The sequence below is a fragment of the Hemiscyllium ocellatum genome, chromosome 6 (assembly GCF_020745735.1).
Source record: "Hemiscyllium ocellatum isolate sHemOce1 chromosome 6, sHemOce1.pat.X.cur, whole genome shotgun sequence".
Taxonomy (NCBI): domain Eukaryota; kingdom Metazoa; phylum Chordata; class Chondrichthyes; order Orectolobiformes; family Hemiscylliidae; genus Hemiscyllium; species Hemiscyllium ocellatum.
The window spans coordinates 93,628,850-93,654,381 of NC_083406.1; the positions used below are offsets into that span (position 1 = coordinate 93,628,850).

At 41.3% G+C, this 25,532-nt stretch overlaps 1 protein-coding gene across 2 annotated transcripts in view; it reads left to right on the plus strand.

Moving 5' to 3' along the window:
• Positions 1 to 25,532, plus strand: part of nbeaa (neurobeachin a) — an 861,601-nt gene that overhangs the window by 455,090 nt on the left and 380,979 nt on the right. For both annotated transcript variants that reach the window (XM_060826144.1, XM_060826143.1), the window contains one exon: positions 8,654 to 8,820. In XM_060826144.1, the coding sequence (XP_060682127.1) occupies positions 8,654 to 8,820 (167 nt within the window). The remainder of the gene's footprint in view (positions 1 to 8,653; positions 8,821 to 25,532) is intronic.

The window sequence follows — 25,532 nt, forward strand, 5'->3', positions numbered from 1 at the left end:
CTTATACACTTCTATCAGATCTCCCCTAAACCTTCTCTTCTCCAATGAGAACAGCCCCAAGTGCCTCAGCCTTTCCTCATACGATCTTCCTACCATTCCAGGCAACAGGTTTGTGAATGACCACCACATTAAGTAAAATTTTTTAAAAAACACATGATCCATCCGATGAGATTTCATTCTGCCATCTCACTTGTCTCATGATACCATCAGCTGTGATCACTGACAAAAAAAATTCAATATTGCAGTAAACAACGTTTTTCACATGATGCACAGCCGCCTAGGAAATACTTACTTTAATTTTCAATATCAAGTAGATTTGTTAGAACTCATCTATGTAAATTGTCATACAACTAAATTTAAGCTAGTTTCTGGTGTCAGTTTATTTTAGTTGAATTGGCTTATATCCCGGTGAGGGAAGATGATGTTTTTACCATCTTATTTAAAGCTATGTACAGTCAGAGGTCCCATACTTTCCAGGCAAAGTGGTATTATATCCATTTGGGGGTGGCAGTGGTGGTAATGTTCATTTGCATGGAAAATTGAGAAAAGTTGTAAGAATTGGCTCATCAAAGATTATTAAGGTTTCTAGGCAAAACAGATATGGGACAACTATGAGAAGGGGGGCAGTCAATGCGGGATTGAGGGTATGTACTTAAATGCACCCAGTATGCGAAACAGGGTAAATGAGTTTGGGGCACCAATTGAAATTGGCAGGTATGAAGTTGTGGGTATCACGGAGACATGGCTGCAAGCAAATCAGGGCTGGGAACCAAATGTCCAAGGAGATATGTCCTACCAAAAGGGCGGCGGATGCGTGGAGGAGGAGGGGTTGCCAATTTGGTAAGAAATGAAATTTTATCGATAGCAGGAAGTGATAAAGATTCGGAAGATGTACGATCTGTGTGGATACTGTCAAGGAACTGCAAAGAAAAACAACTCGGAAGGCATGTGTGCACTGGCCGTTTTGCAGTAGTTACGATGTAGGGAAGAAAATTAATCAGGAGATAGAAAAGGCATATAATATAAGCACTATTACAATAATCATGGGGTATTTCAATATATAGGGGCTGGGAAAATCAAGTTCATAGTGAATCGATGTCTTTTGGAGCAGCTTGTGGTAGAACCCACTAGGGAACAGGCAGTTCTGGATTTGGTGTAATGAGGCAGACTTGATTAGGGAGTTTTAGTGAAGAAGCAACCTCTAAGGACAGTGACCATAACAATTCACCCAGCAATTTTAGAGGGAGAAGTTGAAACCAGATATAATGCTATTACAATTGAGTAAAGGTCACTACAAAGACATGAGGGAGGAGTTGGCCAGCTTGATTGGAAGGGGAGCCTAGCAGAGAAAATGGTGGGGCAGCAATGTCAGGGGTTTCTGGGCGTAATTCAAGAGGCACAGCAGAAATTCATCCCAACTAAGAAGAATCATATGAACGGAAGGACAAGGTAACCATGGCTGACAAAGGAAGTCGGGGCAGCATAAAAGCAAAAGAAAAGTTTACAATATGAAGATGATTATCGGGAAACCTTTAAAAATCAGCAGAGGATAACTATGAAATTGATAAGGGGAAGAAGGTGAAATATGACAGCAAGCTAGTCAGTAATATAAAAGACAAGTGCAAGATTTTTTTTATGTTTCAAAAGGTAAGAGAGATGTTGGACCGCAGGATAATGAGGCTGGAGAAATAGGAATGGAGAACAAAGAAATGATGGAGGAGCTGGCTAGGTACTTTGCATCAGTTTTCACAGTGGAAAACACCAGAAATATACCAAAACTTCAAGAGAGTAATGGGGCAGAGGTAAGTGTAGTGGCCATCGCTAAAAAGAAGTCGCTCGGGAAGCTGAAAGGTCTGAAATTGGATAAATAACTTGGACCAGTTGGACTGTACCCCAGAGTTCTGATTAAGATAGCTGAAGAGATTTCTAAAGGTTTTCGTGGTGATCTTTCAGGAATTACTGGAGTCAGGGAGGTCCAGATGTCTGAAAAAAGGCTAATGCAACACTCCTGTTTAAGAAGGGTAGGAGGCAGAAGGCAAGAAATTGTAGGCCATTTAGCCTGATCTTGGTCATTGGTAAGGTTTTAGAGTACATTATTAAGGATGAGATTGTAGATACTTGGTAGATCGTGGCAAAATATGGTTGACTTGGCACAGCAACCTCTAGGGGGTATCATACGTGAGAAATTTGTTTGAATGTTTTGAGGCATTAATGAGCAAGTTAGACAAAGAACCAATAGATGTGATCTGTTTGGATTTGTAGAAGGCCTTTGACGAGCCTTTCCCCCCCAAGAGGCTGCTAAATAAGATGAGAGCTCATGATGTTATGGGCAAGGTTCTGGCACAGTTAGAGGATTGGCTTGCTGGCAGAAGGGTCTAGTTCAAGACGGCAGCTGGTGACTAGTGGAGGTCTGCAGCGGTCTGCATTTGAACCACAAATATTTACTTTATGCATTATGATCTGGATGATGGAACTAAGAGCATTGTTGCAGGTGGCACAAAGATAAATAGAGGGGCAGGTAGTTTTGAGAAGTGGAGAGGCAACAGAAAGACTTGGACCTTACTTCTGCCCTAGGGACTTGTGCCCTAGGGACCTAGTCTCCCCTGCTAGTGAAAACATCTTCTCTACAACGACTATACCCAGGCTCCTCAGTAAGTTTCAATCAGAGCCTCTCTTTATCCTTCTAAACTCCCTTGAGTATATACCCACAGTCCTCTTCATATGACAAGCCCTTCATTCCCGGGATAATACTTGTGAACTTCCACCAAGGCCAGCACATCCTTCCTTATGTATGGAGACCAAAACCGATCACAATATTCCAAATTCAATCTGACCAGAGAACTATATAGTCTCAGCTGTACATCTCTGCCCTTGTATTTTAGCCCTTTTGAAATGAATGTTAATTTGCCTTCCAAACTGTACAATTAACATGTTAACTTTAAGAGAATCCTGAAATAGGAATTTCAAGGTCATTTGAGCTTCATATTTCTGATGCCTTTCCACTTTTAAAAAACATAGTCTATATTTCTATTCTTCCTACCAAAGTGAATAACCTCCCACTTTCCCACATTATGCTCCTTGTGCCGCTTCATTACCCACTTCCCTTACTTCTGTTACAGAACCTTTCAGAAAGCACTTAAAGAAATTATTGGCATGCTATTGCTGTGCAGAGTAACAGAATCTTTCAACACATTAAGGATATGTTGAAATGCAGTCCATCATATTCTATGATTATTGCTGAGAGTCTCAGCCACAGGTAATGGGCTGGTCCTCTTTCAGGAGCAGCCAGAAAGGTATTGAAAACCTATATGTTATGCTTAAAGGTATTAGGGGTGGCTCAGTGGATAACGCTGCTGTGTCATAGCACCAGGGGACCCAGGTTCAATTCTAGCCTTGGGTGACTGTCTATGTGGAGTTTGCCATGTTCTCCTCTTTGCATGGGATTCCTCTGGGTGCTTCAGTTTCTTCCAAAAGTCCAAAGATCTGCAGGTTTGATAGATTGGCCAGTAGGTAAATGTGGGGTTAGAGGGCTTGGTCTGGGTGGGATGCTGTTCATCGGGTCGGTGCAGACTTAATGTGCCAAGCCGCCTCTTTCCACAATGTAGGACTTCTATCAGATATAGAAGCCCAGTACACTCTAATTTGAGAGTAAAGCATTAGGGATTACATGGGTCCACGAAGGATATTCTGATTATATTCTGTGCCTCACAGTTAAGATTGGGTCTAATCATTCACATTAGGTCACCTTGCTCAATGGAAAATTGTAAGCAAATATGCCTTTTCTTTTGCAACATTTTCCATTCAGACTTATGAGATTTTCTGCATGATTTATTATGTTCAAGACAGGTATCCAATGTTAGCAGATGCTCTTTCCAGAACTACAGTTAATGTACTCACATATGATACTTGCTATTTTATGTACAAGTATGGAACAAAAGGATCACCTAAAGCTCAGTTCACACACCCTACCATTTAGAATTATCTTAAACACAGTCTTGTTTCTCTGTTGTCGAGGATTTACTAGTTTTCAATGATTGATTGAAAATTTCCCATTCGTGGGGAATGACATTCTTCACACAACGTGCAAGTACACTTGGACCTTACCCAGAGCAGAGAAAGAGCTCTTGGAGTTCTTTCATTGTTAGGGATCTCAAAACAGTTTCACAATGTTTGAAGTTAAAAAAAAACTAACATTAGTGACCACCAAAATGTTTGAGAGTGCATCGTGAGAGATGTTTGTTATCCATGGTATGCGAGATGTTGTTTCCAACAATGATCCATAATTTATTAATGAGATGTTTAATGCATTTTCAAAGACGCTGAGCTTTCGACAGATCACAAATTTGTCAAGTTACCTTCAGTCCAATAGAGAGGCATAAAGAGCATTTCAGACAGTGATAAATCTGAAGAAAAAAATCCAGAATTACTTAGTGCTCTGCTAACTTACTGATCCACTGTCCTCAGGGCTATCCTTATCAAAATTGCTAATGCAGTGTAAAATGAAAACTCAACCCTCTCAGTTGCCAAGAAATAGTAGTCAGGCAATTCATTTCACTTCCCAAAATGCACACTAGTTCTCAAGTTGGCAAGTGCAGAACTGTAATAAGCATTACAGGTAGACAATTCTTTATTCAAAATCCTGAAATCTGAAAAGCTCAAAGTATGAAGGTTTTGTTTTTGTGAAGTTTTTTTTCTCATTAACGAGGTTGTTTGGCGTGCAAACAGTAAATCCAAGTCGCCACCAACTCGATGCATGTCATTCAGATGCAACATTCGGGGTGCGGTGGGAAGTGGCCCAGCACTGGCAGGCCTCCATACTGTTTCAGGGACTCTGAGTCTGCTCATCTAGTAAGATTTTTAAAAATTTCACCATCAAACTGTCACTTATTCTGAACTTCGAAAAGTTCCGAATTCCAAAAACCAGCTGGTCCCGAGCATTTCAGATAAAGGATTGTGCACCTGTAATACTCCTATATTCATGCCTTTCATGGTACATAGGCAACAAGTCTGAATATGAGATCTTCATAGAAAAGGTACTGTTGCTGACCAACTGCCTGGGCTCAACACTGATCATACCTTTGGGACAATCACAGGCCATGTCCAACACAACCACCGTCACCTCACCTCATTGTTCCAGCCTATACAATTATTATTCTAGGAATCCCCTGCTCAACTGGAACAAAGTCAGATACTACCAGCTATGTGCCACAACATCCCAGTACCTCAGAGTCTCTAGGGTTGACATTACCCAGTCAGGGCATATGACCAGACCGCCGGATCGATTGAATCTCTGATGTAACAGAAGACAAAAAGAAGGATTACTAACTTTACCTCCAGTATCTCTATACCTTGTTGTAGTCTTTCCCCACCCTATCTGTGGATTCAGATGAATCATGCTAAGACTTAAGGAAGGTTATAGAAAGAAATAATCCAGGTAACTCATTTGAAAATGTGTACAACTGCAAATCAGTTATTATGACTGGAAGAAATCTTGGGGAGGGGTTTGGAGTAAGATGTTTGTGTAGCCTGGAGCAACCTTGTAATGATGTCATAGAGCTATATATCATTGATCTTAAATATCAATGTGTTGATGGACTTAGCTACATATTAGGTAAACTTAGACGAGACTACAGCCCTGAATCTGAAAGACTGACATGAGCATGTGGACATGAAAACATGGAAAATGTCAATTAGCCCTCAACAATGTAACTGTATTCAGAGCTTGGTATATCTGTGATTACTTTGTATAGCAGTATTTAGTATTCCATCATGATGGAGGGTGATAGCAAACTAACTTTATACAGTCATTCCCAGCCTCCATCTGTGTGTGTCAGTAAGGTTTCTAGCATCTAGATCCCTTTCCTATGCAGTAACTCTACTTTGCATCTCCCAAGGTCACCATCCACATGAGCCTGCACCTGGCCCCTGACATGTGGTGACCATACCAGGTGTGATCATACACTGTCCCCGCAGCCAACCCCTGCTTTGAAGCAAAGTTGCACCTGAATATGGCCAAACCCCCTTTACAAATGACTGTTTTCAACTATACTTTACCATATCCCCCCCTCCCCTTTATAAATACAATGGCCTCTACTTCATAATTGTCATTCACCCCCTTCTCCCAGCTTGCAGCCTTGAATCATCACTTCTTGTAGCATTGGTCCTCCTGTACCCTGGTTTCTCTGGACAGACTAATGGATTAACAATGGCCTGCCCACTTGAGCCAACCAGCTGTACAGTCCTGCATGAGGAGTGTCCAGACACCTGATCGATGCCTGCACATCTCTTCAACTGCAATAGACTGGCTGCTATGGATCTACAGAACTTAGCCTGACCCTATCCACTGATCAAGAACACTCCATCTAGATGTCTGACTTTGGCCAATCCAGAATCAGAGACTGTTGGTGATTTATTGGGCTGGCATTCTCTGATTGATGGGTGATTCCATAGACTTTGGTGAGAACAACAATCCAAAACCTTTGCTATATGGCTGCTTGCTTTCTGCACATGCAGTGTACTTGCCGTGTAAGTTTCTGGCACATGGCGTAGGTGTGAGCTTGATGCAGTATAGTGCTGTGCAGTAAGATGCACTCAAACTGAGGATTGCTGACCAGGAAAGCAAGCTGCATGGTTGTATGGCGACAGTAACTAGCAAAGGCAGGAATGATGTGAGCGTCCAAGTCAGCGCTAAGTCAGTGATCACTAAAACAGCTAGTGACCAGCTTTGAGGTCCAGCTTAGTCCAGTCCATGAGCTGGGTGCTTGCCCTTACATGCATTGTATCCTTGCAGCAGTGTTTCAATGATAGTTGCTACTCTATCCTTAAATACAAGACTGTCCTCCTTAAGCAATCTGCAAGAGGGAAGAATGCTGCCATGCAGATACTGAAGGGTTGGCAATTTTTGGATTGCTTTTTCTATGGATGTCAGGTATATTTCATTGATGCCTATGATGTCCCAAGCTGCTGTTGTGTGGTGAAAGTATGGCTAGCTCTTTACAGCCAGCATTGAGCTGAGGAAGGGCTCTGGCCCGAAACGTCGAATTTCCTGTTCCTTAGATGCTGCCTAACCTGCTGTGCTTTAACCAGCAACACATTTTCAGCTTTGAGCTGAGGTTACCAGGTACCCATGCTTGACTTTCACGTCAAGAATATCCAGTGTCTAATTAGCTCGTGGTAGGCAGTAGGAAGGGAAACTGTGTATAAATGAGACAAGATAGGCAGTTAATATGGTCATTAACAAATAATCTCCCTTCGTAGGCAGTTTGCCACTGATATCATAGAACTCGTACAGTGTGGACACAGGCCCTTTGGCCCAACAAGTCCGCAGCGACCCTCAGAAGAGCAATCCAGCCCCCTTCCCCATACTTACCCCTGACTAATGCACCTAACTTACACATCCCTGAACACCATGGGAAATTCAGCACAGCCAATTCACCTAACCTGCATATCTTTGGACTGTGGGAAAAGCCAGAGCATCCAGAGGAGAATGCCACAGACACGGGGAGAATGTGCAAACTTCACACAGACAGTCATCCGAAACTGATATCAAACCTGGGTCTCTGACGCTGTAAGGCAGCAGTGCTAACTACTGAGCCACTGTGCCGGCTGAGAGAATTTTACCTTAATGCTCAGGAATTAGTTAAAAAATGCAGTGATTTATCCACAACATCGAGATACGTCTTGCTGCACTTTTCATGTGAATCTGCCACATTTCTTGCCATATCCCACATTATTCAGGACCCAGCAAGATTTCTCTCGAAGTGTAATAAATACTGTTTGAAATATAATCCTGATAACATTTCTTGACTGTGTTTTCTGATGGGCCAATGTGTCCAGAACCCATCTCCTATAGTGGCATCATGATGAAAGATTTGACACCATATATTTCTTAGTCTGCAAGATCAACAGAATGTATTGAAGGTAGCAAAACTTTCAAGGATACAAGTGGCATGTTTTTCAAAAGTGGACTATGAAGGCTTATTATTAACATAGTGTTAAGAGCTTTACCGTGATTCTAACTTGCAAAAAGCTACACTTCGACTGACGCAGGAAGAATTTAAAAAGATATCCCCACTTGTCTTCCTCAATGTTATGAACACAAATCCCTATGCATTCCAGAAACAGAATCTAAGTTGGTCCCCACAAGCTGCAAGGATCAAGAATTCTGTTCTGAATAGTCAATTTTTGGAACTCCGTGTTTCTATTTCTTAGGGCTATTTATTCATTTACATAACCATTGATCAATAATTTTACAGTTTGCAATATTAATAGATTTTTTTATCCTTTTCACTCTTAAGTTGTTTTAAAAATACCAAGCATGTTATTAATATAGTTTTGCTAATTAGTAAATACTTGTTTTCCACTAAAGTTCCATTTTTCCTCCATTTATCTTTTCAATATTTACTTAAAATAATTCTTAGAAAAAACACAAAAGTTTTGAAAAATAATTTGTTTTACATCTTATTTTAATACCAATTGCGATTTTAGTACATTGACCTAATTCTATTCTTGCATGATTTGGGTTGTATGCTCTGATTTCAATTAATTATTTGTTGTATTCGTTAGTTTGTCGGAGATTTTTATGCATTTTATAGACCGGTACTGTGACGTTTTCCTGCTTTGCTGAGCACACTTTTTAAATTTTCACCAACAGTCCCAATGTGCTCAATATACGGCAGACAGAAGAGAAGAAGAGAAGATGTGCGATCATCTCATTAGTGCTGCAAAGCATCGAGATCATGTTACAGCCAATCAGCTAAAACAAAAGATTCTCAACATCCTTACAAACAAGCATGGTGCATGGGGTACCATCTGTCAGAGGTAGGTTTTTATTACTTGTAGAAAGCTGTTATGAAGAATAGTGATTTCAATACCCATGTTGGAATTGTGCAGGCATGATGTAGTTTGATTGTCTGACACTTTCTGAAAACGTCATGTGTTATGAAAGCGCCTGATGATGTGGTGTCATAAAAGTAGGTTACTATATGCTTATGGATATATTTTACATTTATGTATAATTTCACAAGGTATAGCATCACTGGCTAGGTCAATATCTGTTGCTGACTTTTACCTGTCTTTGAGAAAGTAGTATCATCTTGCACTTCTGTCGTTTATGTGGTGTAGGTACATTCATGTTTGTGTTGTGGAAGTAGATTCAGGGTTTTGACTCAATGAAAGTGAAAGGTTAACAACATGATACCATGTCAGGATGATGTGTGGGTTGGAGAGGAATATGTACGTGGCGGTGTTACTTTGCCTTTGCTACCCTATCCTCAGAGACAAGGTCATGGGTTTGAAAGGTGCTGTCGAAAGTGCCTTGATGAGTTCCTGCAGTGCATTGTTTCAATGTTACACATGGCTGCCATTGTGCATCGTTTGTGGAAGGAGTGATTTTTGAGTGTGGTGAATGGAATGTCCGTAAAGGCATGCTTTGTCCTGAATGTCTGGAAAGTCTTTGGAATAGTTCACATCAAGACATATGGAAAATATTCCACGAGACACCAGTTGTGTCTTTGTAGGTGTTAGGCAGACTTTGAGGAAATAGAAAGTGAATTTCTCACAGCAGAATTCCCAGTTTCTGGCTAGCTTTTTGTAGCCATAGCATGTATATGGCTGATTCAGTTCAGTTGGTATTCCCAATTCCTCCGCCTCTGCTGTATCTGCTCCCAGAAAGACCAGTTCCACCACATAACACACCAGATGGCCTCCTTCTTTAGAGACCGCAGTTTCCGTTCCCATGTGGTTAAAGATGCCCTCCAACGCATCTCGTCCACATCCCGCACCTCCACCCTCAGACCCCACCCCTCCAACCGTAACAAGGACACCTGGTGCTCACCTTCCATCCTACAAACCTTCACATAAACCAAATCATCCGTCAACATTTCCACCACCTCCAAAAAGACCCCACCACCAGGGATATATTTCCCTCACCACCCCTTTCCGCCTTCCACAAAGACCGTTCCCTTTGTGACTACCTGGTCAGGTCCATGTCCCCGCTACGACCCACCCTTCCATCCAGATGTACGTGGACACAGACTGCTTTAATGTCTGAGGAGTCAGGAATGGTGGTGAGCATCTCAGTTATCAGAAAATATCCCTACTTTGGTTGAAATGAAGTTTATTAATGAAGCAACTGAAGACTTTTGGAACTAAGACATTACAATGGGGAACTCTTGAAGTGATGTCATGGAGCTGAGATGATGATCTCTAACGCTTGACCCCATTCTGAATTGACCTCAGTTTTGCTAATGTTTCTTAATGTGGACATCAAATGCTGCCTTGATGATTTGGGTAGACATCCCTACTTCCTCACTGAAATTGAGGTCTTTTGCCTATATTTGGACCAAGGATGCAGTGAGGTCAGGAGTTGATTGATTCTAATGGAAGATAAACTGAGCAGCAGTAAGCAGATTATTGCAGTCTAAAAGCTGCATTATAGCACTTTGGAAAATTCTTTCCATTACTTTGCTGATGAATAAGAGTGGATTAATGGGGCTGAATTTTTCCTGGTTGGATTTATCCTTATTTTTATGAACAGGACAAAGGTGGAAACTTTCCATATTTTCCATGAGATGCTGGTGTTGTAGCTATTTCTGAAAGAGCTTGGCTATATGCTGGGTCTGGAGCACAAGTCTTCAGTACTATTGTTGGTATTTTGTCAGTTTCTAAGTCCTTTGCAGGGTACAGCCCCTTCAGTTGTTTCTTGATACTTTGGGAGTGATTTGGTTGAAAACTGGTATAGAGTGTGCTCCCATAATCTAGCAACCTTGGGATTGGGCCTTTGCTGGACTAGAGAATTGGCTAGACCTTGGGACGTCAAATATATCCCATGTACAAACACTATAGGAGTAAAGATTGTATCTTGACTGAAGTCACTCAAATGCATAATGAATGAATGATTTCCAACTAAAGCCATAAACATAAAGTTATCCAAATTCAATAAAGGGTAACAAAAGTAAAATGAGTAAAGGCCCGATGCAGAGCAACTACAGAGAAGCTTGGAAATACCTTGGGTGCTGGACCACAGAGGATGGCAGACCAGACAGTGCTGGATTATGCAGATACAAACTGCATCAGTGATGTTAGAACCATTGGCAGGGTGTACTTGGCACTGTTGGTTGAAGATAGTTACAACTGCTTTTTGTACTGATACATTGGGCTCATCTGTCATTGAGAATGGGGATATTTTGTAGTCTCCTCTTCCTGATTTGTTGTTTGGCCACCATATATAACAGGATATTGAATCTGATCTGTTGATTGTGGAATCATTTAGCATTGATTGGTTGTGGGATCACTTGGCTCTGTTTCACATGCTGTTTCCATTGTTTGCCATGCAACTAGTCCTGTCTTGGAGCTTCACTACATTGACACTTCAGTTTTAGATATGTCTGCCAATCCTCCTGGCATCCAAACCTGCATCCAATAAATCAGGATTGGTTCCTTGACTTGATGGAATGATAAATTAGAAAGAATGCTAGATCATAAGGTTTCTATAGGATCATGAGACATAGGAGCAGAAATAAACCATCAGACCATTGAGTCTGCTATGCCATTTAATGAGATATGATAATTCTCAATTCCACTTTCCTACCTTTTCCCCAGAATACTTGATTCCCCTTATTGATTGATAACCTATCAACCTCAGCTTGAATAAATAACACAACTTTAACAACCTTCTGCAATAAAGAATTTCACAGATTCACTAACCCCCGAGATGAATTTCCTCCTCATCTCTGTCTTAAATGTTCAGGTTCTTCGGAGATTATGTCCTCTGATCTAGACTCTCCCTACGCCAGTAAATAACTTTTCTCCATCTTCTGTTCAACCTCTAAGAATCGAATATATTTCAATAATGTCGCCTCTCGTTGTTTAATCCAACAATGATATGAAGATGCTGATGTCAGGCTGGTGTGGACAAAATTAGAAGTCGCAGAACACTAGGTTATAGTCCAACAGGATTACTTGAAATGACAAGCTTTTGGCGCGCTGCTCCTTCATCATGTGAAGTGGAGGGAAGCACACAGGCACAGAATATATAGGTGGAGAAATCATTGCATGACAATTCCAGGTAACTAAGCATGTCAAAAGATGCTACAAATGGGGAGACTGGAGTATCAACGAAGAACAGTATAGCACAGGAACAGGCCCTTTGGCCCTCTAAGCCTGTGCCGACACATTTCACCTTTCCATATTAAAACCGCCTTCACTACAGGATCTATATCCCTCTATTAATAGGATTTATAATCATCTAACCATCTAGAAAAGAATAATTTGATTCAGGATAGTCAGCATAGTTTTGTGAAGGGTAGGTCGTGCCTCACAAACCTTATTGAATTCTTTGAGAAGATGACCGAACAGGTAGATGAGGGTAAACGGTTTATGTGGTGTATATGGATTTCAGCAAGGCGTTTGATAAGGTTCCCCACAGTAGGCTATTGTACAAATGAGGAAGAATGGGATTGTGGGAGATATAGCAGTTTGGATCAGTAATTGGCTTGCTGAAAGAAGACAGACGGTGGTGGTTGATGGGAAATGTTCATCCTGGAGTCCAGTTACTAGTGGTGTACCGCAAGGATCGGTGTTGGGTCCACTGCTGTTTGTCATTTTTATAAACAACCTGGATGAGGGTGTAGATGGGTGGGTTAGTAAATTTGCAGACCGCACTAAGGTCGGTGGAGTTGTGGATAGTGACGAAGGATGTTGTATGTTACAGAGAGACATAGATAAGCTGCAGAGCTGGGCTGAGAGGTGGCAAATGGAGTTTAATGCGGACAAGTGTGTGGTGATTCACTTTGGTCGGAATAACTGGAATGCAAAGTACTGGGCTAATGGTAAGATTCTTGGTAGTGTATATGAGCAGAGATATCTCGGTGCCCAGGTACATAGATCCTTGAAAGTTGCCACCTAGGTTGACAGGGTAGTTAAGAAGACATACAGTGTTTTAGCTTTTATTAGAAGAGGGATTGAGTTCCGGAACCATGAAGTTATGCTACAGCTGTACAAAACTCTGGTGCGGCCGCACTTGGAAAATTGTGTGCGGTTTTAGTCACCGCATTATAAGAATGATGTGGAAGCTTTGGAAGGGATGCAGAGGAAATTTACTCGGATGTTGCCTGGTATGGAGGAGAGGTCTTACGAGGAAAGGCTGAGGGACTTGAGGCTGTTTACATTAGAGAGAAGGTGGTTGAGAGGTGACTTAATAGAGACACATAAGATAATCTGAGGGTTAGATAGGTGGACAGGAAAGCCTTTCTCCAAGTATGGTGACGGCGAGCACGAGGGGACATAGCTTTAAATTGAGGGGTGATAGATATAGGACAGATGTCAGAGGTAGTTTCTTTACTCAGAGAGTAGTAAGGGTATGGAATGATTTACCTGCAAAGGTAGTAGATTCGTCAACTTAAAGTACATTTAAGTAGTCATTGGGCAAACATATGGACGTACATGGAATAGTGTAGGTTAGATGGGCTTCAGATCGGTATGACAGGTCGGCGCAAAATTGACGGCTGAAGGGACTGTACTACGCTGTAATGTTCTATGTTCTATTCCCTTCCGATTCAGGTATTTGTCCAGGTGCTTCTTGATTGCTGCTGTTGTGTTTGTTTCTACCACCACCTCTGGCAGTGTGTTCCTGGCACTCACCATCCTTTGAAAAATATGACTGTCACATCTCTTTTAAATGTCCCCCCTCACACCTTGAACCTGTGTCCCCTAGTAATTGATCCCCTGAATGCCATTCACAATCTGAGAAACTTCTATTGGGTTATCCCTCAATATCCTGTATTCCAGTAAAAACAAACCCAGGCTATCCAATCATTTTTCTTAGCTAAAGTCCCCCATACCAGGCAACATCTTATAAACCTTTTCTGTACCCTGTCCAAAGCATCCACATCCTTCTAGAAGTGTATTGACCAGAACTGTAGACAATATTCCAAAGGGCCTGTTCCTGTGCTATACTGTACACAATATTCCAAGTTTGGCATAACTAAAGTTCTGTAAATCTGCAGCTTAATTTGTCTCGTACCCTTCCAATGAAGGCAAGCATGCCATAGGTCTTTTTGACAATCTTATTTAATTATGCTGCCACCTTCAGTGATCTGTGGATCTGCACACCCAGATCTCTCTGCATATCAATACTCCTAAGGGTTCTGCCCTTCACTGTATATTTTCCACCTGTACTTGTCCCTCCAAAATGCGTCACCTCACATTTGGCTGGATTAAACTCCATCTGCCATTTTTCTGCCCATGCCCCCAACTGATCTAGATCCTGCTGTATCCTCTGACAATCCACCTCACTATCCACAGCTCCACAACTTCTGCAAACATTTACTAATTAGATCAGCTATGTTTTCCTCCAAATCATTTATGTAGATTAGAAACAGCAGAAGTCCCAGCACTAATCCCTGCAGAACACAACTAGTCACAGCCCTCCATTTGGAAACGCATCTTTCCACTACCCTCTGTCTCCGATGATTAAACTTAAAATTCACACAACACCAGGTTATAGTCCAACAGGTTTATTTGGAAGTACGAGCTTTGGAGTGCTGCTCCTTTGTCAGGTAGCTAGTGGGGTAGGATCATAGGACACCAAATTTATAGTAACAGATCTCAATGTCATACAATTGATGTGATGCATTGAAAAAACCTGGATTGCCGTTAAGTCTTTAATCACTTAGAATGGGGATCCAGGTTTCAAATCGCATTTCTGAGATGACTTAAGTTTTTATTGAAAAAAAGTGGCATCTCAGCTCAGTATTATTTTTAACTTTGTTCACCCCAGTCCAACACACTCACCTCCACATCATGGCTTCCACTATTAAGCCAGTTGCGTATCCATCTTGCTTGCTCACTCCAGATACCATATGAATTCACCTTTTGTACCAGTCTGCCATGAGGAACCTTGTCAAAGGTTTTATTGAAGTCCATGTAGACAACAACAACTGCTTTTCGATTATCAATCATCTTTGTCACCTCCTCAAAAAACCCGATCAAGTTAGTGAGGCACGACTTCTCCTGCACAAAACCATGCTTAGTACTTTTTAAGGCGCACAACACCTCTTCCTTTTTAATGGTAACTTGGTAAGAAATTAGACACTCCCGTCCCTAAGATCATCCTCCTCCAATTCATTCTCATTGGTGAGAATCCAAAGACCTCACCTACCTCTTCTGGCTCCACACATACATCCTCTCTTTTGTCCTTGAGCAAGCCAACACTCTTTTGACCAAGGTCGTAACATCCCTGGTCATTCAAATTTCATGTAACTTGCCATACCCATTCTTGCAGGAATGGCACTTTTACCACCTGCTATTTGAAATACTCCCGTACGTTTGATATGCATCCCTCACACTGCTGCCTCCTATCAACAATCTCTAGTTCCTATCTAATATTGTTGTAGTTTGTATTCGTGATGAAGGGCTTATGCTGAAAACATAGCTTCTCCTGCTCCTCGATGCTGCCTGATCGGCTGTGCTTTTCCAGCACCACACTCCGATGTCGTTTACCTTTCGCCCAATATAACTCCTTCACCTGAGGACTACTGTTATTTCCTAAACATGAATAACTTAAAATTCACAGTATTATAGTCACTACTCCCAAAATGATCCCTCACTAAAACTTAACTTAACTCACCTACCCAGCCTCATTTCCCAAAACCAGGTTCAGTATAACCCCTTCCCAGGTTGGACTGATTACATACTGCAATCAAGTCCCTCCTCCCTACCTTTTATCTTAGCCTGCTTGGCACACTTTCCTCATTCCTGAAGAAGGGCTCATGCCCAAAACGTCGATTCTCCTGCTCCTTGGATGCTGCCTGACCTGCTGCGCGTTTCCAGCAACGCATTTTCAGCTCTGATTACATACTGTGTCAAGAAACCTCCTTTAATGGTCCTTACAAATTCACCTCCATCCAAGTTCCTAGCATGAAGTGAGTCTCAGTCAATATAGGAGAAGTTAAAATCACCCATCACAACAACCCTGCTGTTTTAGCATCTCGGTAAAATCTGTCGACATATGTTCTGCCACATCTCCCAACTGGCTGTTGAGAGGCCTGTAATATTTCCCCAGCATTGTGATTTCACCTTTCCTATTCCTGAATTATACTCATACTGCCTCAGACCTCTGATGTATCCTCTCTCAGTACAGCTGTGAGATACTCCTTTACCCGTAATGCAACTCCACCACCCCTTTTACATGCCTTTCTATCAAATCTGAAACATCTAAATCCGAGGACATTCAGCTGTCAATCCTGTCCCTGTTTCAGCCATGTCTCCATAATCGAAATAATATTATAGTTCCAAATACAAATTAATGCCCTAAGTACCTTGCCAATCGTACTCCTTGCGTAGAAACACATGCATTTCAGACCATTTCCTCTGCTCTTTTCAACAGCATTTTCCTGCTCTTAGTCTTGTTTGCCCTGGTTTCTACCTCCCCCTCAATTTCTGCATCTACTGTTATACTCCTCTGGTCTTACACCCCTGCTGCATTTGTTTAAACCCTTCCCAATCACTCTAGCAAGTAATGCCCGAAGGGCATCTGTCCTGGTCCTGTCCAAGTGCAACCCATCCAGATTATACACGGTCCACCTTCCCCAGAACGAGTCCTAATGCCCCACAATCTGAATTCCCTCCTCTCACCATATTTTCATCACATCTTGCTGTTTCTACTCGGACTAACTCGCGGCACTGGTAATAATCCTGAACTAAATGTCTTCGAGGTTCAACATTTTAACTTTCTTCCTCGTCCTCTGTATTCAAATTTTAGGACTTCATCCTTTTTTTTAATCTGTGCCATTAGTACGAATGTGTACCACGACCACTGGCTGTTCACCCTCCCCCTCCAGAATATCCTGCAACTGCTCACAGGCATCCAAGTTCCTCGCACCAGGGAAGCAACACACCATCCTGGACTTTCATTTGCAGCCACAGAGACACTTATCTATTCCCCCTGCAATTCAATCCCCTGTAACTATAACATTTCTATACCTATTTCTCCCTTCCTCTGCAGCAGAGCCAACCATGGTGCGATGAATTTGGCAGTTGTTATTATCCTCTGAGAGACCATGCCCCTCAACAGGATCTAAAATGGTATCTCTGTTTTGCAGGGGAATAGCCACAGGAGATTCCAGCTTTGCCTGCTCTGCCTGATGGTCACCCATTCTCTTCCTGCCAGTGGAGTCTGAATCTGCAGTGTGACCACCCCTCTATACTTGCTATCCACAAAACACTGCACCTCACAAATCCTCTACAATCTCCCCAGAGGCTGCTCCAACTCTGAAACTCAGTCTTCCAGGTGCTGTAGGATTCATTCCTGATGAAGGGCTTTTGCCCAAAACATCGATTCTCTTACTCCTCAGGTATTGCCTGACCTGTGCTTTTCCAGCACCACGCTCTCGACTCTAATCTCCAGCACCTGCAGTCCTCACTTTCCCCCGGGGTGCTGCAACTGCAGACACTTGTTGTACATTTGCAGGTCCCGTGCACTGGAAGTGTGCCTGGCTTCCCACATCAAGCAAGAGGAGCAGACTACAATTTGAAGCTCTCTTGTCATTTTTTACCACTTTAACTTAATTAATCCTTACAATGTTGAATACTTTTTTAATCCTCTTCTGATGCTCTCTGCTCCGAAAACAATTACTTAAAACTTACCTGTCACTTACCAACAACAGTTACCAGAAGCTGTTTAGGCTCTTACTCCTTTATCCACTGGAATGCTCACTGCTGATCTTCCTTTCATGATGTTTTGTTTCTTCTCTGAACCTTGCCTCCTTTTTTGTTAGAGGTGGGAGGAGGAATAGAAAGAATACTGTAATGTTATGTTTGGGTGTTACCATTTCTCAACAACAGGTTCTTCCGTGATACCCTTCACACCTGCATTGACTGCAAAGTCCACTCTCCAAATGCAAAATGAGTGATGTCTCAACAGCCTTGGTTGGATGCTTTTTCTCGTGCTTATCACCAGGGATGGTCTTTCATGATACCCTTCACACTAGTATTGACACTCCCAGAATGCAAAACAAGTAATGTCTCAGCACCCTCTAGTTGGTGTCATACATGTAATGTTATTCCAGCCATTTGATCTGTCTTATATTTTATTTTTTTTTTGTAATCCCATCTCTTCCTTAATTAATCAGATCATAGGTCATCCTTTCACATGCTATTCAGCTATTGACTTCACTCACACCATTTGACAATTTTGATCCCCTGCAAAGACAGGTTATTCAACCTGTCGACACTCCACTCACCACTTATATTATTGTTTGACACGCTTAATACCTGGAATGGTCTTGAAATGATCTCTCCACCTATAAATTCTGTGCCTGTGAGTTCCCTCCTCTTCATTGATGAAGGAACAGCGCTCTGAAAGCTTGATATTTCAAATAAACCAGACCTGAAATGTTAACTTTGATTTCTCTTCTCAGATGCCGCCAGATCTGCTGAGCTTTTCCAGCAACTTCTGTTTTTCTTTCTGTTGGACTACAACCTGATGTTGTATGACCTCTGACTTAATCCATCAAATCCATCCCCAATCTGCTCAACTTCTCCTCATAAGATAGTCCCTTCACTGTGTGAGGATCAGGCTTGTGAATCTTCTCTGAACTGCCCCCACTGCCAGGATATCTTTCCTTAGTTAAAGATCCCAATATCATTCACAATAATCTCGTTGTGGCTTGATTACTGCCATGTACAGTTTTAGCAAAGCCTCCCTACTTTTATACACCATTTCCTTTGAAATAAAGACCAACATTTGTTTACGTTCCCTATTATCCACTGAACTGGAATGCTAGCTTTTTGTGATTCAGATACTGTTTGAATTCTGCTGCTGCACCATGGCCTACAGCGCATGATGAATGCCCAGTTTTGAGTTGCTAGATTTGTTATAAATCTATCACATGTAGCATTTCATCACTGGCACACAACATGATGGACAGTTTGTTCAATGTGAGGATGGGACTTAATCTCCATAATGTTTGGTAATGGTCACTTCTGAACTGTCTTCCATAGGTGCATCTACCAAAGGTAGATGACAAGGGCAAAATTAAATAAGTGGTTCCTCTTGTTGATTCGTTCACCACCGGCTACAGACCCATTTTATGAACTGTGTTCTTGGGGACTTGGCCACTTTGATCAGTAGTTGTCTTAACAAGTTGCTTTTCGTGATGGCTACTGAAGTCCTCATCTGGAGTGCAGTTTGTACCCTTGCCAGCCACACTAATTCTTCAAGTGGTATGAAACATGTAAGACAGATTGATCAGCTGAATAAATAATAATAGGGTTTTCTTGCCACTTCTGACTCAGGCCATGAAGGTCAGCTGATAATGTTAAGGACTAAAGCTGTAACTACAACTGTATTGTGCCGGGAACTTTGCTGTGTCTGTCCTAGCAGTGGAACAGGATGTACCCATTGTTAGGTGATGGTGATGTCTGTGACATTGCCACAGGTACACCTGAATCATACCTTTCAATGATTGGCTGTTGCTTGACCAGTATGCTAGACAGCCCTCCCAATTTTGGCACAAAACCCCACATGTTAAAAGAGGAAGACTTTGCTGGGTCAACAGAGCTGGGTTTGCTATTGTCATTTGTAATGCCTAGGTTGGTGTAATGTGATTTACTCTATAGTCATTCCTTTCAAATTTTATAGTGGCTTGACACTGAATGACTTACCAAGTCAATTCAAAGAGCTGTTGTGAGTCATTAAAATCGTCACATTCTTTAGTTAATAGTCCAAATGGAAAAAGTTCAGTGTTCCATTAAAAGTTGTTACACCCAGTGCAATATATTATATTAGCCAATTTATTCCAGTGAATCCTACTGTTCAGCTGACTGATAGATCTTCGATTTTTCCATGTTGTCAAGAACACAGAATCTTTTAATTTTAGAGCAACGTGAGGATATTGTACATTGATGCATTATATTGGACCAGTTGAGTATAAGTGTATGAATTCATCTTTGTGATTTCCTGACCTTTGTGTCCCTAATGTTGACCGGCCTGTGGATGATGTCAACTGGAGACACACTCCAGATGGGCAATTTAAAGATAGAATTAATTTATTTCCTCTTGGGGAGATTTCTATTGGTTATTGCAACATTACTGACAACATTATTGTGTTCAGTTCTGGTCGCCTCATTATAGGAAAGATGTGGAAGCTTTGGAGAGGGTGCAAAGGTAGATTTACCAGGATGCTGCCTGGACTTAGCAGTGAGTGTCTTCTGAAGAAAGTTGAGGGAGTTAGAGCTTTTCTCATTGGAGTGAAGAAGGATGAGAGGTGACTTGATAGAAGTGTACAAGATGTTGAGACACACAGAGTGCATAGCCAGAGACTTTTCCCCATGACAGAAATATCTATTACAACAGAGGATAATTTTAAAGTAATTGGAGGAAGGTTTAGGGCAGATGTCAGGGGTAGGTTCTTTACACAGGAAGTGGTGGGTGCATGGAATGCACTGCCGTCAGTGGTCGTAGAGTCTGATACATTAGGGACATTTAAGCGACTCTTGGATAGGCACATGGAAGATAGTACAATGAAGGAATGTTGGTTAGTTTGATCATAGGATCAAAGGCCAGCACAATATCGAGGGCCAAAGGGCCTGTACTGTGCTGTACTGTTCTATGTTGTCTGTTCTGTTACATTAGGAGGTAACTATTAACAATTTATATGCTTGCCCCCAAAGTACAAAGAATTAAAGATAGATTCCAAATAATAGATGTTAAAACATTTGTCAAAAATAATCCACATTTTATAATTATTATCATCTCTTGATTAAATTATATACCAGGATTGCAAATGGCCTGGTTCAGCTTCAGACAATTGCTGGGGCGTGGAATGGAATCAATGGCTATAGAGCAGAGTATGCAACAAGGCTTGAAGACATTTGCATTGATTTTCTTACTATTTAGTATGAAGCAATTTTTGTACTTCCAGTATTAGATATCGAACGAGCAATGAGAAAATAATGCTGAGACAGCCAGTCAGAGACACAGCTGGATTCATTGAAGTTGATTATTACTACAATGAGAGCAACTAGCTGTTTAGTGAGTCTCTGGTAAGTTGTTAGGGTCTTTTTTTACACTTGCGGTTTAACACAAGTTATTATGTATGACAGATTGGTAGTAAAGTTAATAAAGTGTACAAAAAGGCAACCCTTTGACAATATTGCACATGTCTCTGGTGTGCACCCCACCCAATGAAAGTCATGCTGCCATACAAAATGTAACACAACAGTCTGCTGAGGTGCTGAAACAGAGCTTCTGATACCTGGACAACTCTGGAAGAGGCCTGTAGTGTTTGGGAATAGCAGTCATGACTATCCACAACCATTGTCACCAAAAATATGTCAAACAACTGAGGCTTAAGAGGAAGAGAGAACAAGTCCTGGATGACTCTTTCAGCTGTACATCTGGTAAATGCAACTCCAATTCTTAATTCACTAACAGTCACATACTTTTCTTTTCCTCTGTAAAAGATCAATGTAACATCCACTTGGTTATGATGCTAAAATAAAAATCCATGTAAAATAAATATTACAAACCTAATTTATAAGTAAAATCTTGGCATAATGTATTCAAATAAAAACTGCTTGCTATATGCATTCCTTTAGTGTCTGTATTCTGTGTCCCTTTGCCTGTGTTAGAGATCTCTCTCCAGAACTTCCCAAACCTTTCCTCAGTGTAACCTCATTTTGAGGATGTGCAACTGTGAGAGTGGTGTGAGAAAGGTAGTTGAGGGAGGCAGATCCTGTGAAAGTGTGGGTTTGCCTGTTGGCGTAGGATGCAGTAGATAATAACATCCACACCAACCCTCCAGAGTAACCCACCCAGACTCATTCCCTTACATTTACCCTTGACTAATGTACCTAACTCTATGGGCAATTTAGCATGGCTAATTCACCTGACGTGCACATTTTTGGATTGTGGGAGGAAACCAGAGCACCTGGAGGAAACCCATGCACACACTGGGAGGATGTGCAATCTCCCCACAGACAGTCACCCAAGATGGGAATCGAACCCGGGTCCCTGGTGCTGTGAAGCAGTAGTGCTAACCACTAAGCCACCATGCTGTCCACAACCTATGTGATGGCAAGACGGTTGAAAAAAGCCTGCTGACTGGCAAAAGGAGACACTGCAGTGAGCCTAACAAGAATACTTTGAACAAATTAGGCTTCAGAAGACTCCATTTTAAACTCCTATTTCGGCATAGGCAGCACTTTGTGGACTAATTTGCTGATGGCAGAAAAGGGTGTTGTGAGGAAATGTTTTAGTGACTTTAGTCATCTGTTAAAGGACCGTTTGTTGGGCAATACAGACAAACCTCAAGCTCCTTTGCAGCCATGATGGCAGCAGTCTGAGCTTACATGGAAGCATTAGATGACAGAAGCCTAGCCTTTCAGTGCAGCATCAATACATTGTGTTGCAATACGTTTGAGACATCAACAATCTTAAATATATGTCAAATGAAAATCTTGCATGATTATTACAGTGTGGTTATTATTAGGGGGCCTCTGTACCATTTACACAAGTGGCTTCTTATTTTTGTCTCATGTCTGATCAAACCATTTCCATATCCTGGTGTCCTGAAGTTGGATCATCTCCCTCTATTGTGTTAATATGAGCAGTAATTAACAAAATCACTACTCTGTATTTTCCTAGATTCTTGCCGTTCCTAACTGTCCTGCTTCAATATTCAGGTATCAATCCAAGTTATCTTGCAGTCATTTCTCTGTAATGGCTATCAGATGACATTTACTTATTTCCATTTTAACTCAGTTCATTTGTTCTGTCTTTTCCACTATGTGCATTCAGATACAAGGTGTTTGTGACCTCTTGCCCCCTCTGTTGAAAAACTCTTAGATTTGTATTTTTCTGACCCCTCCTGATGTAGTTTGTTCACCCTTTCCTGTATGATTTCTCTTTTTTTGGAGGGGGAGCGGTGTCTCCTATAAATCTGTAACATTCTAACAGGATTAAACCGAACAGTTAGAGGGATGTTCCTGATGACTAGGAGTCCATAACCAGGGATCACAGTCTAAAGATATAAGGTGGGCCATTTCAAACTGAGATAAGGAGAAATTTCTTCACCTAGTGAGTGGTGAGGCCTATGGAGTTCTCTGCCACAAAGTGGTTGAGGCCAGACATTGAAACCTTTCAAGATGGTGATGGATTTAGTTCTTAGGGCTAAAGGGATCAAAGAATATAGAGGGAAAATCAAGTCAATTCTGGATGCAGGAACTCTCACGCTTTTATATTGGTTTTAAAAAAAAGGCTCAAAAAACTGACAAGTTAGTTGCTGCTAAACGGACCCGGACACGCAAACTAAAACCCACATGCTACTAGTTCGAAATTCAAACTAATATAAATGATCTGTGATCATGTGAGTGACAAGTCACTTTTGAATTTGGCTGTAAAAAAAATTGCAAGATAGTCGAGGCATCCTTGATTGCCATTTCCATTCAAGAGAAAACAAATGTGAAATTATACATAAAAAAACTTAAACTATTACAAAAAGCAAAAGAGTGATGAGGGCAAAAAGAAACACATGAGCTGAATCTTGTCATAGAGTAAGTAACAAGGTTACAAATCCCCCAGACATTTCCAGCATGCTTAAGAGACAGGGAGCATCAGGAAGATGACCACCAATTTCCTTAGAATGAATTGGACAGCTACAGTTGTTTTATCTGAATTTAGGCTTGTTATAAAAAAAGGATGAGGCTGCTATTTTCATATGTATCCATCACAGAAATTGATAAACAAATGATGAAATCAAAGAAAGCAATTGGAAACAAAGCGTTGCTTCTGTGTAACTCATCGGACTTGTCAAAGGAAAACCAAACAGAACCTGTTCAGTTATGAAACATGCCAGAGAGGTTCCGTTTTCAGTAAAAACAAACTTTTCAATTTCACCATTTAAAACCATAGACCTGATACAGCATAAGAAGGGGCCATGCTGTCGCTCCCGTTAAAGTTGACCCAAAGACACCAAGATGAGGAATGTTAAGGCATTATAGCTAAATTCACATATGATGTCAAGATAGGTATTACTAAAATTGGGAACAACTCAAGATCTGAGGTGCAGAAATATTTAGGTATTTATGTACATGAGTCACAAAAAGTTACTATGCAAAAAGGACTAATGTGATTCTATCCTTTAATGTGAGATGGTTTGCACATCCCTATGTGCTCAGCAGTTGGCACTGCTCACAGCACCAGGGTCTCAAGTTCGATTCCAGCCTCAGGCAATTGTCTGTGTGGAGTTTGCACATTCTCCCGTGTCTGTATGGGTTTCCTCTGGATGCTTCGGTGCAGGTCAGGTGAATTGGCCATGCTAAATTGCCCATAGTGTTAGGTGCATTAGTCAGAGGGAAATGGGTCTGGGTGGGTTACTCTTCAGAGGGTCGGTGTGGACTGGTTGGGCCGAAGGGCTTGTTTCCACACTGTAGGGAATCTAATCTAAAAGGAAGAATGTTATTTCTTAATTTATATAAGGCTTTGTTGTCACATCTCGCATATTATTCACAGTAATGGGCTGAAGGCAATTCGGAAGAGGTTTACTATATTGATTCCTGGGATGGGTGGATTTTCTTATGAGGGTTGGTTGGGTTTGTTTCCACTGGAGTTTAGAAGAATGGCAGGTGACTTGATTGAAGTGTCTAAGATCCTGAATGGTCTTGACAAGCTGAACATGGAAGGTATGTTTCCTCTTGGATGAATCCTAGGAAGCACTGCTTAAAAATTAGAGGTCCTCCTTTTAGGACAGAGATAAGGATACTGTTTTCCTCTGAGGGTTGTACGACTCAGGAGCTCTGCTGTAGAATTTGATGGAGATACCATTATTAAATATTTTGAAGGCTGAGGTAGGTAGATTCCTGTTAGACACATCCAAACTTATTAAGAATAAATGGGTATTTGGAATTCAAAATATAATCTGATTCGCCATGATTTTATTGAATAGTAGAGTAGGCTTGAGAGGCTGAATGGTCTACTATTGCTTCTGTTTTGTATGTTCATATATCTGAGACAGTTAAGGGGTATGGGTAATTGGTGAATTAAAGCTGAGTGCTGTCATGTTTAAAGAGCAAGGGATATAATAGTTTAAGATTGTGACAGTTAAAGAAACATTCTCTACTATTTATGTTCATGCCTACTTGTGACTCCTGTACAGGGGGTTAAGACCATTTCACCAGTCAAACCAGATCTGATTAAACAACTATATTCAAGTGGCCTTGCTGAGTTTGGGTTTTCCACTTACTTTGGGCTTGTCCCTGCTTTCAAAAAGTCAGTCAGAAGTGGGGAATTCTGCTTTGATTCCCAATATTGTTTTTCAAGGCTTGTTGAGTCTTCTCAACTTGCAAAATTCTGACTTTTGTATCCTGCTAATATTTTTTTAAGGCCATAAGAAATAGGACCAGTACCATTTAGCACCGTGAACCTGCTGCATCATTCAAAATGATCACGTAGATCCGACATTCCTCACATCTACTTTCCAACATTTCCCCATAGCCTTTGAATGCCCTACTGATCAAGAATCTATCTATCT